Genomic DNA, 19,608 nt, shown 5'->3' on the forward strand with positions numbered 1-19,608 from the left:
TAGTTGCGGCGAGCGGGGGCCACTCTTAATCACGGTGCGCGGGCCTCTCACTATCGCGGCCTCTCTTGTTGCGGAGCACAGGCTCCAGACTCACAGGCTCAGTAGTTGTGGTGCACGGGCCTAGTTGCTCCGCGGCATGTGGGATCTTCCCAGACCAGGGCTCGAACCCGTGTCCCCTGCATTGGCAGGCAGATTCTCAACCGCTGCGCCACCAGGGAAGACCCACTGCAGGATTTTGAGGGAAGAAACAGTATGCTAGTGTTCAAATGGGTATTGATGATTTATTTATGAATAATAAATGAAAGTTTATTGAATAATAAAATATAATAATAAATTTTTTTTATTTTATTATTTTATTTTTAAATTAATAATAATAAATTATTGTATTATTACTGAATAAGAAAAATATTTTCAATAAAATCTTTTCACAGATTTTGGAATCAAGAGGCTGCAATGACAATGGAAAATATGTTGAAAAATTGAGATAGTGAACAAATTATTTACTAATATGGTTCACAAAATGATCTTTCATAAAGGCAGTATTAATTTTTTTCTTTTTAATTTATAGTTCTTTTTTTAAATTTAATTTATAGTTCTTTAATTCTAAAAGTAACAAAATCACAAATTCCAAAACTTTATTTATTTTTCTTTAAAATTTTTTTTTTTGCCATGCCACCCAGCTTGCGGGATCTTAGTTCCCCCATCAGGGATCGAACCCATGCCCCAGCAATGAGAGCACGGAGTCCTAACTACTGGACTGACAGGGAATTCCCCCCAAAATTTAGAAGACAAAGATTATCCACAGTCCCACCATCTTCACAAAACTGTTATCATCTTACTATTTTTTCTTATTCACATTTTCCACTTATTTTCTTAGATGGATTCCAAAAAATTGAATTATTTATTTAAAGGTTAACATTTTATTGATATATATTGCCAAATTTGATAGCAGCAATGTCTAAAGTACTACTTTCTCATATCCTAACATTTCAATTAAAAAAAAACTTTACTAATAAATGAAAACTTTTCTTACTATTACAACTTTTATGTTTTTGATTATAATGTACATTTTTCCAAGTTTGCTTACTACCTGAATTTCTTCTTTTGTGCATCCTATTTAATTCAGTGGGTAAGATTTTGTGTGTTCTGATTAGATCAACACACCAAGCTCTCAAACCTGCCAACAGTGAAATAGCAACATACTAAGGAAAATAACAGGAAAGATGAGGGAAAAGAATCACCCTGTCATTTCCATTCAAATATATGAATATTTGTTAGGTCCTTACTCCAAGAATGTAGCTCGTTAAAATATGAATCCCAATTTTATGAGGTAGAACATATGTTAAGAACCCTCCTCTGGAATTCTCATCTAGTCATCTAGCATCCTAAATGCCTAACTTTATTGATTGGTTTAGGATGTGTTTATTTCCCTATTCCAGACTTTCACAGCTATAACTGTGGCTGGGATCCACAGTTACAGGCTGTAACAGAATGTCTTGCACATCCCAAGTATCCAATAAGCATTTGGTGATTGGTTCTTACCGTCATTATCAGAATGAAAGGCACACATAGGAAAGAAACACCTTGAATAAAGTAATGTGTTGTAAACAATGGAAGTTTATCGAACAAATACTATGTGCATGTAGAATACAGAATGAGTATCCACATCAGAGGCAGGGGCCATTGTAGAGGTTTAATAATCCAGGGGAACTGAAAAGATCCCTTTGAATAGTGTTATTAAAAATATCCATACAGATGAGTTTTCTGTTCTTTTGCTATGTATTAATTTTTTCAAAAGCCAAGGGTATTTATTCTGTTACTCATTCTGGACTTTATTCCAAGAAAAAATGCACTCAGTCTATAAGTAATTTATTAATATTTTGATTATTGATGCTTTTTTAAGGTAAGAACTGATGCATCCTATATGCGACAAGTAGAATTACCTCTTCAGCTGAGACCTGAAAATCCAGAAATACATAAGATAATGCAGGAAATGTAGTTGCAGGAGAGTATGTCAGTTATGTATTGTAAAGTACTGTTAATTTTCTTATGTTGAATGGCAGTTTAATAACTATTCAAATTGAGTTAAAATGAAAATTCCTTTTTAAAAAATCAAATGTAAATATTACTGTATTCTATGGTATATTCATAGTTTGTATATTAAATATTAAATCACCAAGGGATCTGTGTTCTATCACTTCTACTACAAATGTGCCACTTTCTAATTAACAAAGATTCTTTTTTTCAATTTGCTTTTACAATATAAAATATTTGACTTCTTGAAAAAAAATCTGTAATTCATTCCTTTGTTTAGTAAAGATCTATAGCTTCTGCATAGATTTTTTTCTTGTGGTAAAATATGCATAACGAAATTTACAGTTTTAATCTTTTTTTTTTTTTTTTAATTCATTTATTTTTGTCTGTGTTGGGTCTTCGTTTCTGCGCAAGGGCTTCCTCCAGTTGCGGCAAGTGGGGGCCACACTTCATCGCGGTGCGCGGGCCTCTCACTATCGCGGCCTCTCCTGTTGCGGAGCACAAGCTCCAGACGTGCAGGCTCAGTAGTTGTGGCTCACGGGCCTAGATGCTCCGTGGCATATGGGATCCTCCCAAACCAGGGCTCGAACCCGTGTCCCCTGCATTGGCAGGCAGATTCTTAACCACTGCACCACCAGGGAAGCCCCTTTAATCATTTTTAAGTGCACAGTTCAGTAGCATTAAGTAAATTCACAATGTTATGCAACCATCACCATCAACCATCTCCAGAACTTTTTTCATATTCCCAAACTGAAGCTCTGTCCCCATTAAGCAATACCTCCCATTTCTCCCCTGTCCCCCAGCCCTTGACGGCCATGATCTGTCCAACTCTGACTACTCTAGGGACCTCAGATAAGTGGAATCATACAGTATTTGTCCTTTTGCAACTGGCTTATCTCACTTAGGGTAGTGTCCTCAAGGTTCATCCACGTGGTAGCATATGCTGGAATTCCTTTTCTTTTTAAGGCTGAATACTACTACTCCATTGTACGTGAGTATCACATTTTGTTTATCCATTCATCTGGAGTTGGACACTTGGGTGGCTTCCATCTTTTGGCCATTGCGGAGAGTGCTGCCATGCATATGGGTGTACTGCATAGTTTCTTTTAAAAATTAACACAACAGTGATCTTTTTTAACAAGGCCATACAGATTTTACATAAACCACAAAGTGTTTTTTTGTTTTTTGGTTTTTTTTAATTATTTATTTATTCTTTGTTTCTGTGCGAGGGCTTTCTCTAGTTGTGGCAAGCGGGGGCCACTCTTCATCATGGTGCGCGGGCCTCTCATTATCGCGGCCTCTCTTGTTGCGGAGCACAGACTCCAGACGCGCAGGCTCAGTAGTTGTGGCTCACGGGCCTAGTTGCTCCGCGGCATGTGGGATCTTCCCAGACCAGGGCTCGAACCCGTGTCCCCTGCATTGGCAGGCAGATTCTCAACCACTGCGCCACCAGGGAAGCCCCACAAAGTGTTTTTGACTGACACTTACTTAACCTCAGAATGTGGACCTTGGTGCAATACAAAAGGAGAATCTTTTGCCAGTATATGTCACTAAGGATTACACTGGGGATATAGTTATAGTCACTCTTTCAAATTATAAAAAGAAATATAAAGAGAGGACTTGAAACCTTTAAAGCATTTTTCACCCAGTCGAGCTATTTGGTAGGAAAGCTTGTCGTAGAGACTTAGAGTTCAAAGGCAGCCCATCGAATATAGTCAATTCCAAATGAAGACAAAGCTGTTTTTATCATAACTGAAGGCTACCTTAAAAAAAAGGATACTATTGATAGAATCCTGGATACCTTAATGTACAGTAAATCTCAAATAAATAGAGCCTATTCAGCCATCCATTTGATATATTTGTCAGAGAAGGTGCCAAAAAATAAGTTATAAAGGGAACCTGACTATTTTATAGCCAATGTGCCATAAAAACCTTGTAGAGTGAAGAAAGGAAAGGAAGATATTGGCCTCAAAGCATCTGTCAGAGAAAAGCCTTTCCGTGCAGGCTGACCTGGATTTTAATCCTGGCTGCCAGATTTCATAGGTGTTTGACTAGGCAAGATCCTTAATCTCTCTGAACCTCTGTGTTTTTAATGTATAAAATGATAAAAGTAATAGTTTTTGTTTTATTGGGTAGTTGTGAGAACTACAGTAAATAATCCATAATGATAAGTATCAATTGATGGTAGATGGTAGCTTTGATTATATAAAAAATACTATTATTTAGTATCTGACTCATAGTTGGCTCTCAAAAATTTTAGTTTCCTGCTTTCCTTTACCTAATTGTGCCAACATTTTTGAGAATTTGTCGTGTAAAGAAGAATCAATATCCAGACCAATAATATTCAAATGTTCTTGCTCTCATACACACTGAAAAGGAAACTGAAAAATGTATATATGCTCTTGCACATGATTTTTCGATATAAGTTGAAAGAATAGGAAATTTTAATTTTCCCATGTATTGTAAATAGTAGCATCTTTAAAAATATCTCATCCTTTTTTGAAATGTGCCCAATGGAATCTATGTATCATGGCAATTTGAATATCCAGTATCAGCCATTTAAACAAATAAACAAGTTTTTCTTTAACAGTAAGAAATTTAATCATTCCATTTTCTCCTTAAACTCTTATATTTTCATTCTATTTTCTTCAGAGAATTTTATTCTAATGTAATATATTTTATGCTTAAACATCTTTATTGATCAATAAAATGTAAATATTTTTAAATTTTTTTTTTTTTTTAAACTTTGGGTTTATGTATTTATTTATTTATGGCTGTGTTGGGTCTTCGTTTCTGTGCGAGGGCTTTCTCCAGTTGTGGCGAGCGGGGGCCACTCTTCATCGTGGTGCGCGGGCCTCTCACTATCGCGGCCTCTCTTGTTGCGGAGCACAGGCTCCAGACGCGCAGGCTCAGTAGTTGTGGCTCACGGGCCCAGCTACTCCACGGCACAAGGGATCTTCCCAGACCAGGGCTCAAACCCGTGTCCCCTGCATTGGCAGGCAGATTCTCAACCACTGCGCCACCAGGGAAGCCCAATATTTTTAAATTTTGAAAATTAAAAATTTCCTGGGACACAAAAATCTAGGTATCAAATATTCATTCTGGATTGAGTTATCATTGTAATTTATTGTACATAATTGATCAAAATAAATATATTACACATTTCTATGGCTATTAAACATAAACTGTGAAATTTTTAACAAATAGATCTCTTAATGAGAAGAAAAAGCTTTTTTTTCCTCCAGTAAGTTAATGGATCCATTAGTAATTATTATTTCTTCCTAGAATGAGATAGGATTCAGCATCAATATCATCCTTATTTTGCGTTTTAACAGATGTGAGTGCTGTGAAAGCTGCTGGTATTATGCATTCGAGGTTAGAATGCTCTTTCCCCAGATCATCCCCTGCTGGTTTCTTCTCACTATTTAGGTCTCAGCTCAGATGTGACCTCCTCAGGGAGGCCTCACCTGATGGTGGGATCTAAAGTGGTCTCTCTGAACCCGGTTATGTAATCATCATAGCACTTGTTGCTCTCTGCAGATGTCTTGTTCTCAGACTTACGAATTGCTCCTCTAGGCTAGAGTGTCAGTTCTGTGAGAGTGACCTTGTCTATCCTGCTCCTTGGTGACTCGTGGTAGGCACTATGATGTAAACGCTGTTGGATGAATGAATGAATGAATGAATAATACCCTTGTCTGAGAGGATCATTCGTTTATGGAGCAGCAACCGGGAAGGAAACCGTTCTCTCTCCATTATCATCAAACCAAGGTCCTCCAAGTACTACAATGGAAGAGGAGTCTCCACGCAGGCGGGGGAGTCTACACTTGTGTCCCAAGATCCACCCTGTGGTACAAGTGATATTCTATTGGAACAACTAAACTCAGCTCAAAATAACAAAAGGGAAATAAACACAGAGAGTAACTGCAACTAGGTAATCTGGGAGATTTTCAGCCTGGGACCAGGCACATGGTTGGGAATGTGTGGAGACACTTTTGCTCGGCTTGGGGTTAGGGGAGTATCTATCTGCATTTAGTTGGCCTTGCGCAGGCACCTACAGCCCTGCGGTAATTAATGTGCGGGACGATCTCTCGCAGCGAAGACTGCACCTCCACACCGCATTTTAGCTTCTCACACCCAGGGGCGCTCTCGAGCTAAGGCAGACAACGTGAGTCCCCATCCCTGTCTAAAGCCTGTTTTCTGAGTTCAGGTTTCCCACAGAACAGTCTCTGCCCAAATGAGCATCAGAAAAAATGCCCGCCGCGTCTGGAGACAGCCACCACATCCACCCCATCCAAGCAGTACAGCGCAACACAGGACGGCCATCATCCCCAAAGCAGATACAGGTGACTTTTTAATACTATTATTACACTGGTGTGGGCGTGGAGGGTGGGATGAGGAAGGTGCTGGGGGAGGGGAAGGATGAATCCAGTTGACCTGGGAAAGGCCAGCCTAGCAGGTGACGGATTAGATATGTTTAATAGATTAAATATATCTAAAACATCTGCTATCCAGTGCATTTCAGTTTACCCTTTGTGAGCACTCATACCACCAAACAGCAAGAACATTCCACCCAAAAGAAAACACAAATGTAACATTGTTTTTGCCGAGCAGATTAGGCAGAGCTGCAGGTGAAAGATATTGATCTCCTCCCAGAATTTCCTGTTACAAAAATTTTAACCTTGAGTTTGAGAAGTGCCCTTTAGCAGAAAGATTCCAGAATCTCGCACAGACAATAAAGTTGAGATGGGGGGGGGGAGGGGGGAGAAAAAAGAAAAACCATCGACTTCATTGAATGGAAAGAAATAGTGTTTAGTATGTTTCAGAGTGAGCCCACATCTCCTTCTTGGTAACCCTAGACGCAGCGACATCAAGAAATTTATTGAGCATCTACTATGTGCTCAATAAACAGGTGATTCAAAAGACTGCTGTTGCATGTACGTGTATTAGTACCTTTTAAACTCATTATCAGATATTTTCTACCCACCAGTGTTTATATTATAAACGTTTCACTAAAACTGAAAAATTTGGTATTCAAAACTGAAAACGGCTGGCTGTTATTAATCAAGTAAAAAAGCTGCTTTATTCTATTTGCTCCAGCTGCCGGCCTTGAGTGAGGATGGGGGAAAATGGAAATGCAAATCACTTGCAGCAGCCCCCCTCAGTTGTAGGAAACACCTCAAATAACAGAGTTTTGTTTGTTTTTCGATTGCACGAACACGTGTAAATTGTTTCAGGGTCCCCTTGATCACCGAAAGGCGCGGTCGACCCCGAATCTTTCCAACGAGAGCGGCCTGTCTCAGGCAACGCACCAAGATACAGCTTTAGGATTTCCTTCTAGGCCAAAGGTTCTTGACTTTTAAAATGCCATAAAGGTTACGCGATTCGGGAAAGCAATCGCGGTCGCAGCTGGCGGCCCAACGCGCCCCTGGGACGCGCGGGGCGGGGCCCCGAGGGCTCGGGGCGGGGCCTACGTCACCGAAACGTCAACGGAAGAGGCGGAGTCTCAGGAGCGGTGGCGGGAAAAGAGGACCGTTGAAAGCGTTGGGCCGCCTCGCCAGCTGCAGTCCTGTCCCAGCTGCCGCGCCCGTTGCCGCGCTATGCCCGCCGCCGGCTCCGAGCTGCCGCACCTGACGTCGCCGCCCGCCGCGCAGGAGCAGGGCGCCGAGTCGCGGCCGCCGCCGCCGCACGGGGAGCTGCAGTACTTGGGGCAGATCGAGCACATCCTCCGCTGCGGCTTTCGGAAGGATGACCGCACGGGCACCGGCACCCTGTCGGTGTTCGGCATGCAGGCGCGCTACAGCCTGAGAGGTAAGGCGGACGCGCCACGGGGGCGGGAGGGCGGGCGCGCCCGGTGCGGGCGGAGCTGCGGTGGGGAGAGCGTTCCGGACAGGCCGGGCCCCGCGGTCGGCGTTTAGTTAACCTCAACCCCGCGAGGAGGGGAAGCGGCCTTGGCCCCACTTTGCAGACGCCGAAACTGAGGCTCGGATTAGAGAGATGACTTGCGTAGGGTCACACGGACTGGAGGGACAGAGCTGGGAGGTAAAACCGGTCCTCTGGCTCTTAATCACCCAGTTATGCTGTCTCCCCAAAGCGGGCGCGATCCTGCAGCGTTTGCCCCAGATTAGAGGGTGGGAGAGGATCTGCTCGGGCTTGACCGGGGCCTTCGCTGGAGGGCCCCTTTTCTGCCCCTCCTCTTCCCTCCGCGTCTGCTGTTCCGCTTTGCAAAGTTTTTAAAAATTGGAGCGAATTTGACGTGGGCGGGGCCGCGTTGGGAGGAGAGAGCTGAAAAGCAGGGGCGGGAACTTGTGGTTCACGACAGTTTTGCCATCTGGTCCCGCGAACCAGCTTTCCTCTTAAACCTTGAAACAGGAACGCGAGAGTCCGAGTAGGAGTTCATATTTATTTGTCTTTGTCTTTAAAACAGGGTGGCTCCTGGGAAGAAGTGTGTCTAGGGGGTTGTTAGGGTCGGGCTTTGAGGGGACAGAGGGGCGGGATGGGGGTCGGCACCGGACGAAAGTTGAAACAGGTGTGGAGGGCGGTTGTGAGGGGGGAGACCAACTGTTGGTGAAGCAGATTGACCCAGGTCGGGGGAGAAACCCTCCTCCGCGCACTCATTGGAGAGACTGGAAAATACGGGGCTGCAGTGGCCCATGTGGCTTGGACGGCTTAGGGAGTTTTGTCTGAGCAGAGGCATCCACCTTCCTGCAGCTCCAGCGCAGTGGCCTCCGGGGAGCCACAGACCTCGTTTCTACTCCCGCCCCTCTGCTTAGACCTTTGGCAAGTGGTTTAACTTCTCCCATCTTCAGTGTCCCCATGTGCTCAAAATGGAGGAAATCATCCTCAAAATGGAGGGAAGCAGGTGCTTGAAGAATCTGTTCTTGTTACATGAGTATCACCTGTACAAGTGAATGTCGACTGAATAGGTACCAAATTTAGAGAGAAGCTTTTACAGTTTTCTCTATTGTTTGACGCAAACTTACGTATTACCTCCTGGTGTCTGTAAAAAGGGAGGTCATAATGGAGCCTCAAGGAGGGTTGTTTTGAGGATCAAATAGGATCATGCATATCAGGTGTTTAAACAGTTAACTATTTTTATTACACTTAAAAAAAATAGAGGTTAATTTTCTTTGCGAATATCTAGAAACTATTCAGTTTGGGCCAGGGCCGTATCTACTATCCCCTGGTCTTGAGCAAGTTATCCCTGACAGAATAATCATGGAATAGGAGCCTTCAGGCTTTGTCCTAGATCACATTCTATGTGTTGTCTTCACACCTCTGTGATGAAGGGTTCACGCTAACCAGGTAGTGGGTGGTAGCTCTTTCCCTGTGCACACGGGCATCCCTGCCTGTTCCCTGCCCCAAATCACTGTGTGGAATTCCTGTGTCTGGTGGTCAAGGGGCACAGGAGGGTGGTCTCGGTCTGAATGGTGTCACTGACTTGGGGCTGCAGCCTTGGGAGCTCCACTCTGATCCGGGGGTGCCCACGTGGCAGAGGTTGCGGTTTTCCAGCTGCTCTGTGGTCACTCCAGGGCCTTATGTCCTGGAGCAGTTTGCTTTTACAGAGAAAGTTGGATGGCATGTTCTGTTTTCCCATCTTGAAATTATACAATAAACTTTGTTTTCCAGATGAATTTCCTCTGCTGACAACCAAACGTGTTTTCTGGAAGGGTGTTTTGGAGGAGTTGCTGTGGTTTATCAAGGTAAAGAAGTTGCTGCTATTGGAAATCAGTAATCTGTTCTCAATACAGTATCAGCAGGATCCTTTTAAAAGTCACATCATGTCACTCCTCGGCCGAAAGCCCTTAGTGGCTCCCATTTCACTCAGTAGGAGCCAAGGTCCTTACCGTCATGTCTCAGCTCTGGCCTCAGCCAGAGTCCCGCTCACCCTGCTCCTCCCATCCTGGCCTCCTTGCTGATCTTCGCGGACACCGGGACATTCCCACCTAGGGCCTGGGCACCCGCTGGTCCTGCTCCCTGGAACCTTCTGCTCTGTGTAGCATGACTCGCTCCCTCACCCTCCAGTCTCTGCTCGGTGAGCTTTCCCTGCCTCGGATCTAAAACTGTGATTACCTCCCCACCCTCTCCTCCCACCCCTCCTTTGCTTTCTCTACAGAGAAATATCTTATGTATAAGGTCTGCCCTCTCCCTTTACCCCCTTCAAGGGGGAAGGCAGACAATCAAATAAATAAAATTTTTAAAATGAAAATATATTTAAAAATAAAAATTTAGAAAAGTATTAGAAGCTCCACGAGGGCAGAGAATTTCTCTTGTCCGCTGTTGCATCCCCTGAGACACAGCCTGCCACACAGTAGGCACTCAACATGGAGTGATCACTGAATATAGATCCCAACTGTGCTCTCGTGTTGGGATAAGCTGGAAGGGTCTCTCGAGTAACAAGCTAGAGTGCCGTGATGATGGGCAGCAGCCACACCTGGGCCTCCCCTCGCTCCATCTCCTGGTTCAGACCCGTGATACTCCGGCCAACGCTGGTCACAGGGTACCCGAGGAAATGGGCTCTGTTCTGGGCTGGGCTAGAGGTTGGGATCCCTTCTACAGGGCACTTATGTGGCTTGTATTGTCTTGGGCCAAAGCAGGCCCAAGACCTCTTAACACCTTTTAGAAAAGGTTTAGATTTGGATTCAATCCAGTCTCCCTTAGTTCTGTATTCTTGGGGTATTTTCTTCTGCATTGGCCTATCTCAACAGACAGCGAGCTTCTACTTCCAAATACATCAGTGCATATCTCAGAAGAGGACGTTTGTAAAGCAGCTAGAACCCAATCTGAATGGATGGGAAGGGAGACTTTTGAAGCCACATGCGAAAGGTCGAGAAATGAGTTGTTGGAAGTGAAAAAAAATTAGTACAAACTCAGTGACAGAAAAGGAGGAACTGAGATGCTCAGAAACAAAATGTATTCGCTTGTTTTATCTTAAAGCTTGAGTGCAGGATTCTAATAAATCCTTGTCAGGAACACATCAGACTCACCTCTGATCATCACTCCATGGGTGACTCAAAAATACAGGAATTAGGGACTTACCTGGTGGTCCAGTGGTTAAGACTCCATGCTTCCACTGCAGGGGGCACGGGTTCGACCCCTGGTCGAGGAAGTTCCACGTGCTGCGTGGCGCAAAAAAAAAAAAATACAGGGGTCAGAGTGTACCTGCACTTCAGCGGGGATCTTTGGGCAATATGGAGACGTATGGTCTGTGCAATAGTTAATATTGGGTTGAGTGCCAAGCGTTTTGCTTGTATTTTCTGCTCCTCACAGTAACATGGGTGCTGGTTATTACTGCTGTGCTCTTTTTTGGGTGCAGATGGTGAGGCTAGAGGGGTCAGGAAGCTGGTCAGAGCAAGGAGGAGAGGGCAGGCATGGGGCCCAGGCGTGTGTGGCCTCATAGCCTTGCTTGGAACCTTACAGCGTATCATACCCAGAGGCCAGTGGGGTCTGTCCTTGACCTGGATGCACCATCAGGATACAGGTTAGGATGACATGGGCCAAATCTAATGAGATAAAATCTATATAAGAGGAACATAAAGCTTGTACTTGGCACCAAAAAAAAAAACCCCCAAAACCCACACCTTAACTTTGCACGTATAGGTTGGGGGTAAACATGACTTGATATTGGCACTTGTAAGATGTATGACTGACATATTTGCCAGAAAAGCTAAGACTGATTAGGCCAATATGCGGAAATATCCGATATACCAGGTCTAAGATACACCAAACATTGCACATGAGGCATTAGATTCATCCTGGGGCATCACACTTAGACACAGAACACATTTAGTTAAGAAACACAAAACTGTTAGATGAGATGGAAGTAATTAAAGGACTTGGAGGTGTTTCGAATTTTAGTTGAGGGGAATAGGAAAAAAGATGTGAGATCGTGATTGCGAAGAAGGATTGGACCATCCTGGGGGCCCTCAGAAAGTTTGGACTGGGACCAACCTGCTTAATGATGGGATGTGTCAGGTGCTGTCCCCTGTCTGTCAGCACAGGCCCACAGGGGGGAGGCTTTTGGGGGATCGACTCTGATGGCACAGAATTCACTGGATGCTGCTCTCCCATCTCTTCCAGGGATCCACAAACGCTAAGGAGCTGTCTTCCAAGGGAGTGAAAATCTGGGATGCCAATGGGTCCCGAGACTTCTTGGACAGCCTGGGATTCTCCACCAGAGCAGAAGGGGATTTAGGCCCAGTTTATGGCTTTCAGTGGAGGCATTTTGGGGCCGAATACAAAGATATGGATTCAGGTGAGGAGACGGAGTGGGGCCTCAGATTTCCTGAGTGCCTCTCACAGCCTGAGTTTGTTCCATTGTTGCAAGTGAAGCCTGGGGGATAGGAAGCCAGTGATGGGGAAGTGGATGTATAACTTGGACCTTGTGAGGGGCTGCTTCAGATTCAGGTGGAGGATCAGATCAGATCACAGCAGGGTGGTTAGCACTTGCTGGGCCTTAGCACCTTCCATACCTTGTTCATCAGCAGATAGTGACCCGGTTGGTGGTTGGTCACTGTGTTGGGCGTAGGGTTGGAAGTTCATCTGGGGGACAAGAGTCCCAGGGATTGCCCTGTGGCAGCCTTGATCTCCCCTTTTAAAGACTGAGCTGCCCAGCACACTGTAGTGGTGCTGGGGACCGGTCTCTGGTCACCCTTTCCTCCCTGTCCTGGTGGGATGGAGGAAGGTGAAACATCTCACCCCTGGACACCCACCCTCCTCTGTCACTTGGTGGCTCCACTTGCTGAGTGTCACAGAATCCAGTCCAGGTCCTTTGACCCTTCCTGTCCCCCCATCCCTAGTTCAGGGGTTGCAAAAGCAAATGCCTACCTCGGTGTGTGTGTGTGCGTGTGTGCGCACGCCACACATGTGCATACACACAGGAAGTAACAGTTTGCTGGCTGGGCAAAAACCAGTTACCTGGAAAGCATGTGCCATCTAAAGGGGACAGTCACACCTCAGCTCTAGCCAGCTGGAGGGATTTGGGCCTGATGTCGTCGGGTTCTTCAATAAAAGCCTAAGTCTTTGGAATGTTGACGACTTCGGTAAGTTCAAAATGCCATGCCAACCTGAAATAGGCAAATTCACAGAGACCAAAAGTGGATGGGGAGTTGTTTAATGGGTACAGAATTTCAGTTTCGGAAAATGAAGATCTAGAATGGATAGTGGTGATGGTTGCACAACATTGGGAATGTACTTAATGCCACTGACTGCACACTTTAAAATGGTTAAAATGGTCAACTTAATGTTATATAAATTTTGCCACACACCAAAAAAAATGCTCTGTGGGCCAAACAATTTCTCTGCAGGTGAATGGTCTTTTCTGTTGTTAGAATGTAGCTTCCGTCCTAGGACATCCTCAGGATGTGAGGCTGCACCCCTGGCTTAATTGTGCCTTAAATCCTGCCTCGTGTTCAATTATTTATTCTTCCTTGAGGGACCTGATGAAATTATGGCCTTAGTTTAGAGTTGTATGAACGCTTAGCTGTTGGATTTCAGTACAAGAGTTTTTGTTTTGTTTTGTTTTTAATTTTTACCCTGAAATAATTATAGGTTCACAGGAAATTGCCCAAAAAAAGTGTAACCTCTCGCATAAATTAACATTTGTAAAACCCACAGCACTTACCAGATTTCTCCAGCTTTATAAATTTGTGTGCAATTTTAGCACCTGTAGATTTATGTAACCACTACCACAATCAAGATACAGAACTGTTCCTTCACAGTTCATCTTTTTTTAAAACTTGATATTACTTTTCTGGAACTGTGATGGTGACAGGACTTTCTTCCCCAAATTTAGAACTACTGGACTTGAGCATAGTCTGACTCCAATAAGTGGAAGTTTAACCAGAGGGCTGTGAAGTTCTGCACATCTCGACTTCCAGTTCATTTCAGAAGGAGGCAGGGACTTAAAGTCCAGAGACCAGAAATGGGACAAAAGTATAAGGTGGTATAATAATAATTAGAGGTTTCCTGATACTTACAGTCAGTAGGTATTTGGCTGTTAAATTGTAATTTTAGGTGGGAGTGTTTGAAGGATAGTGTCTAGATGACAAAAAGGAATTCTCATCCTCTGTTAGTTGGACCGTGTATGGTAGGGTAAATTAGTGAAGATCCAGCCCTGTGCCTGGCAGTGGAGCATGACAAGATTGGTTGATGGTATAGAGACTACGTCCTGTGGGGACCACTGGAAGAAACATTGTTGAGGCTGAAGAAGGTTAGCGATAGGAGAAGGGGGAGGAGGGGCACCACGGCCAAGTATTTAAAGGACTCTTAAGTAGGTAAGAAATAGTCATTGTTGTGGTTCCAGAGGACAGACCTAGGAGCCAAGACTCAATATAACCCGACGAAATATGAGACATTTGTATTGTTCATTGGCTATCGTGTAACTGTGGGCCAGGGGAGGCCGTGGGAGGACAGTGTGGTCGATGACCTCTGAGACCCTCTCATGGGATGCTGTGATTCACGTGTGAGGTGTTCTCTCTTTTTGCCAATTCTGCAGATTATTCAGATCAAGGAGTAGATCAACTGCAAAAAGTGATTGACACACTCAAAAGCAACCCTGACGACAGAAGAATCATCCTGTGTGCTTGGAATCCAAAAGGTTGATTGCATCCCAGTCACCCTGCCATGTCTTAACTGTGTCTCCTGCAGAGGCAGCAGGCGGGAGGCGGTCCTGGGAACTGCTTCAGGCTGCCCGGCTGCCCCTGTGACCCTGGCCATGTCACACGTGGTCCCATTTTCACCTTCAGAGGGTGAGGTTGGGCCCAGGTGAAATTTGTATTTTATGGGCTTTAAATTGCCTATAAAAATACACATGAAAATTTTAACATTTTAAATTGGGGCAGATGGAATTTCAGATCACCTCCCCCTCACTATTATGAACATTTTAAACAATTACATTGTAAAACTAAAGTCTGCTAAGGTGTACTAAATACCCAGAGTGGAATATTTGCATTTATGATAGAGATTTTGAATATGGGAGGGTGTGCCTGAGTGGCCAATATTCTGTGGCCCCTGCAAATAAATTCATTCCTACTATACTTGTGGTTTGGTGCCATGGTGGTAGCAGAAGTAATTCATTTCAGCTCAGATGGGAGAGCATGGCTTCAGTTGTCAGCGTGCATCCACAGAAGTCTCACGTTGATGGACAGGTCTCTGTCGTCGGCCTTATGCCATCCCTGGGGTTGGAACGGTCTGTGAGGGTCATGGGTGTCGCTGGCCCAGTGGCTCTGTTCTCACCATCTCTGCTGTATGAGTTGGTTCTGTTTCACTTTTCCTAGAGCTGTGTTCTTTAAAACCACTGCCCCTCCTGACTTTCCTCTGCCGGCTCCTCAGATCTCCCTCTCATGGCCCTACCCCCGTGCCACGCCCTTTGCCAGTTCTACGTGGTGAACGGTGAGCTGTCCTGCCAGCTGTACCAGAGGTCAGGAGACATGGGCCTGGGTGTGCCCTTCAACATCGCCAGCTACGCCCTGCTCACCTACATGATCGCACACATCACGGGCCTGAAGGTGGGCTCCTCTCGGGGAGGAATGGCTGTTGCCAGCCTAAAGCTCTGAGCTCTTATTTTTAATGATTTTTTTTTAAATTAATTAATTTATTTATATTTACTTATTTTTGGCTGCATTGGGTCTTCGTTGCTGCGCGCAGGCTTTCTCTAGTTGCAGCAAGCGGGGGCTACTCTTTGTTGTGGTGCGCGGGCTTCTCATTGCGGTGGCTTCCCTTTTGCGGAGCGTGGGCTCTAGGCGCACGGGCTTCAGTAGTTGTGGTGGGTGGGGTCAGTAGTTGTGGCTCGCGGGCTCTAGAGTTCAGGCTCAGTAGTTGTGGTGCACGGGCTTAGTTGCTTCGCAGCATGTGGGATCTTCCCAGACCAGGGCTCAAACCTGTGTCCCCTGCATTGGCAGGCGGATTCTTAACCACTGTGCCACCAGGGAAGTCCCAAGCGCTGAGCTCTTAGATCCTGTAACATGGAAGAACTAATTGCAGAGAATTTCATCTCCGATTAGTCTTTAAATGTGATAGATGTAAATGAGGAAGTAACTGGCTTACTCTGTAACCTCCTCGGAGCTTTCCCGTCCTTTTGCTCTGTATAAACTAATGGGATCGTATAGGTTATTTATTATAACTTTGATGAATCAACTTTTCTCAAAACTGACACTGGTTAAATTCCTTGTGAAAAGCTTTGGGATGTCTGCATACTCTGTATCGTGTGTTTTTACATGATGTGTTTTAAAGGAATTCAAACTAAACCATTTACTGTTCTGCTTTCTCCCGTGGGGTTTAGCCAGGTGACTTTGTACACACTTTGGGAGATGCACACATTTACCTGAATCACATTGAGCCGCTGAAAATTCAGGTAAGAAATGTATCTGTCACACTTTGGGGTTTGGTACCTTCTCTTGATAAAAGGTCGATATGGAAAACATCCCTCCTGTAATAGGTGTTCTCCTCGGTGCTCTGACAGAGCTAAGAGGACCTGCTTCCAGGTTTGCGGGTGGTGGTGGGCAGGCAGGGACACAGACACTTTACATGACACGTGCTGTGAGGTATTAAGTACCAGTACCAGAGAGGAGGAGCCATCTTTGGACCAGAAGGTTTAGGACCTTCCCAGAGGTGGCATTTAATTCATTCTTTTAACTTGGAAGAGTGTTTAAATGCAAATATTTTCCCTTAGCTTTATGCTAACATACAGTACTTAGGTCTGAACTTTCAAAAGTCTGTGTTCACTTCCATAAGTTACAGCAGCCAACAAAGGATTTGTTTTTTGTTGTTGTTTTTTTAATTGAAGTATAGTTGATTTACAGTGTTGTATTAATTACTGTTGTACAGCAGACTCAGTTATACATGTATATACATTCTTTTTTCATATTGTTTTCCATTATGGTTTCACAGGATATTGAATATAGTTCTCTGTATACTATACAGTAGGACCTTGTTTATCCATTTATATATACTAGTTTGCATCTGCTAATCCTGAACTCCCACCCCTTCCCCACCTTGGCAACCACCAGTCTATTCTCTATGTTCGTGTTTCATAGATAGGTTCATTTCTGTCATATTTTAGATTTCACATATGAGTGATATCTCATGGTATTTGTCTTTCCCTTTCTGACTTCACTTAGTATGATAATCTCCAGTTGCATCCATGTTGCTGCAAGTGGCATTATTTCATTCTTTTTTATGGCTGAGTCGTATTCCATTGTATATATGTACCACATCTTCTTTATCCATTCATCTGTCCATGGACATTTAGTTTGTTTCCATGTCTTGGCTATTGTGAATAGTGCTGCTATGAACATAGAGGTGCATGTATCCTTGAATTACAGTTTTGTCTGGATATATGCCCAGGAGTGGGATTGCTGGATTATATGGTAATATTGTTTTCCATTTTCTGAGCAACCTCCATATTTTCCACAGTGGCTGCACCAACTTACATTCCCACCAACAGTGTAGGAGGTTTCCCTGTTCTCTATACCCTCTGCAGCATTTGTTATTTGTAGACATTTTAATGATGGCCATTCTAACTGGTGTGAGGTAGTACTTCATTGTAGTTTTGATTTGCATTTCTGTAATAATCAGCGATGTTGAGCATCTTTTCATGTGCCTATTGGCTATCTGTGTTTCTTCTGTGGAGAAATGTCTCTTTAGGTCTTCCGCCCATTTTACGATTGGGTTGTTTTTTTGTTGTTGAGTTGTATGAGCTGTTTGGATATTTTGGAAATTAAGCCATTGTTTGTTGCATTGTTTGCAAATATTTTCTCCCATTCTATAGGTTGTCTTTTGGTTTTGTTTATGGTTTCCTTTGCTATGCAAAAGCTTGTAGTTAGTTTAGGTCCCATTTGTTTATTTTTGTTTTTATTTCCATTGCTTTGGGAGACTGACCTAAGAAAACATTGATACAATTTATGTCAGAATATTTTACCTATGTTCTCTTCTAGGCGTTTTATGGTGTCATGTGTTATGTATTTCCAACAAAGGATGATTTAAAATGGCAATAAAAATATGAGTGTGCTTAATGAACCACAAGGAAAAAAATTCAAACCAAAAACCTTTAGCCCCTTCTGGATTAGGTCTGGGTTTGGCAAGTCTTTGAGGAGCTTGGCTGCTGTGATTAGAGGGTGACCCAGGGCTCATCCACATGCTCCTCTCTGGCAGTCTGCTCCAGTCATACTGGACGGAATACTGTGAGGTCGTGACCTGTGTCCATGTCCTCATTGCTGCTGTCTGTTCATCCCAGGAGTCCTGGCTTGCATCCCTTTCTGTTAGTTGTCAACACGTGTCATCTTCCTTGCCCTTTCTGCCAGGGACAGTTGGGCTAGGGTTCAAGGGACTCAAGTAACCATTCTGTAGCTACTTTTTATTAAAGTAAAAGACTAGGCCCTGTCTTTAACAAATTTACCAAGAGCAGTCGATTATAAGGACTTAAACCTGGTGAGCCACCAAGGCTCCTGACACCATGTGATTCTACTGAACACCCTTCACTCTGCACACGGGTGAGAGAATTGGTCAGCAGCATTGAATAACCAGGGACAAGGTATCTGTAGTATTCCACCCCTGCAAAATAATATTGATACTTTATTGGTAAAATACTGTTATTTGTTTCATGAAGGGACACAGGGAGCAAAATTAAAGCAGGTTGTATGGATCTGGCAAAATAATGGCCTTATGTTGTTTTTAGCTTCAGCGAGAACCAAGGCCTTTCCCCAAGCTCAGAATCCTTCGAAAAGTTGAGAAAATTGATGACTTCAAGGCTGAAGACTTTCAGATTGAAGGCTACAATCCTCACCCGACTATTAAAATGGAAATGGCTGTTTAGAGTGCTTTTGAAGGAGTTGTTTGAAGGATATTTACACCTAGGTGAAAGTTCATTTTGCTCTAAAGGAGAAAGAACTAGGTCAAAACCTGTTGGTGACCTATCAGTTATTATTCATTAACTTTTAAGGATGTTGCCACTGGCGAATAGAACTGTGCTAGTTCTCTTAGTAATAAAAGACCTGGAGTTAGGGTAACTCACTGAGGATGTATGTAAATGTAGAGATTGTGAATAAAGACAGGAAAGAGAAAATTTATATACTCTTAATTCAAACTTCATAATGTTTTTATGAAAATGGTCAGTGAATTTCAAGAATTATGTATAACTATTGCCCCAAATTGGAGCAAGCTGGATAACACCATCAGTCATGATAATGCCTAAAGTTATATTTGTTTTATATCTTGCTGTAATGTTCTGCATTCATGTTTTTTTTTTTTTAAATTCCATGTTGCCATTTATCTGCTCAGTTCCTGCCTAAAACAGATTTAACTGAACCCTCCTAAACAAACATACCTATGCTGTGTTCTCGTTTGGATGCTGCTTAGATGGGTAAGGTATATTTTAGAAATGCTGACTAAGCTATATTTCACCCTATTTTTCTATGATTCATGTAATTCTAGCTGCATTTTATCATTAAAATACAATGATTATTTGGGATAAAGGCCTTGAGGGTAAAATGATATTTCATAGACTATTTTTATAACCCTTATTAGCTTCAGCATGGTGTGAATTCTCTAATAACGTGCTTAGACTGAGCAAGAGAAAGA

General features: G+C 43.6%; 1 protein-coding gene across 1 annotated transcript; it reads left to right on the plus strand.

Moving 5' to 3' along the window:
• The first annotated feature begins 7,562 nt into the window (after positions 1 to 7,562).
• On the plus strand, positions 7,563 to 19,238 carry TYMS (thymidylate synthetase). Its single transcript, XM_082418735.1, has 7 exons — positions 7,563 to 7,842; positions 9,661 to 9,734; positions 12,112 to 12,286; positions 14,528 to 14,629; positions 15,364 to 15,539; positions 16,313 to 16,384; positions 18,707 to 19,238. The coding sequence occupies exons 1-7, from the start codon at positions 7,632 to 7,634 to the stop codon at positions 18,842 to 18,844; spliced, it is 948 nt and encodes a 315-aa protein (XP_082274861.1). The 5' UTR covers positions 7,563 to 7,631; the 3' UTR covers positions 18,845 to 19,238.
• Positions 19,239 to 19,608: the final 370 nt, after the last annotated feature.

The sequence above is a fragment of the Balaenoptera physalus genome, assembly GCF_965194825.1.
Source record: "Balaenoptera physalus genome assembly, chromosome: 12".
NCBI lineage: Eukaryota > Metazoa > Chordata > Mammalia > Artiodactyla > Balaenopteridae > Balaenoptera > Balaenoptera physalus.

What these genes read in the sequence shown, in the direction of transcription:
- TYMS (XM_082418735.1), top strand. Translation starts at nt 7,632, where the DNA reads ATGCCCGCCGCCGGCTCCGAGCTGCCGCACCTGACGTCGCCGCCCGCC. An exon ending in GGCGCGCTACAGCCTGAGAG is followed by an intron (nt 7,843 to 9,660) that starts GTAAGGCGGACG and finishes TTTGTTTTCCAG; the next exon opens with ATGAATTTCCTCTGCTGACA. An exon ending in ATACAAAGATATGGATTCAG is followed by an intron (nt 12,287 to 14,527) that starts GTGAGGAGACGG and finishes CCAATTCTGCAG; the next exon opens with ATTATTCAGATCAAGGAGTA.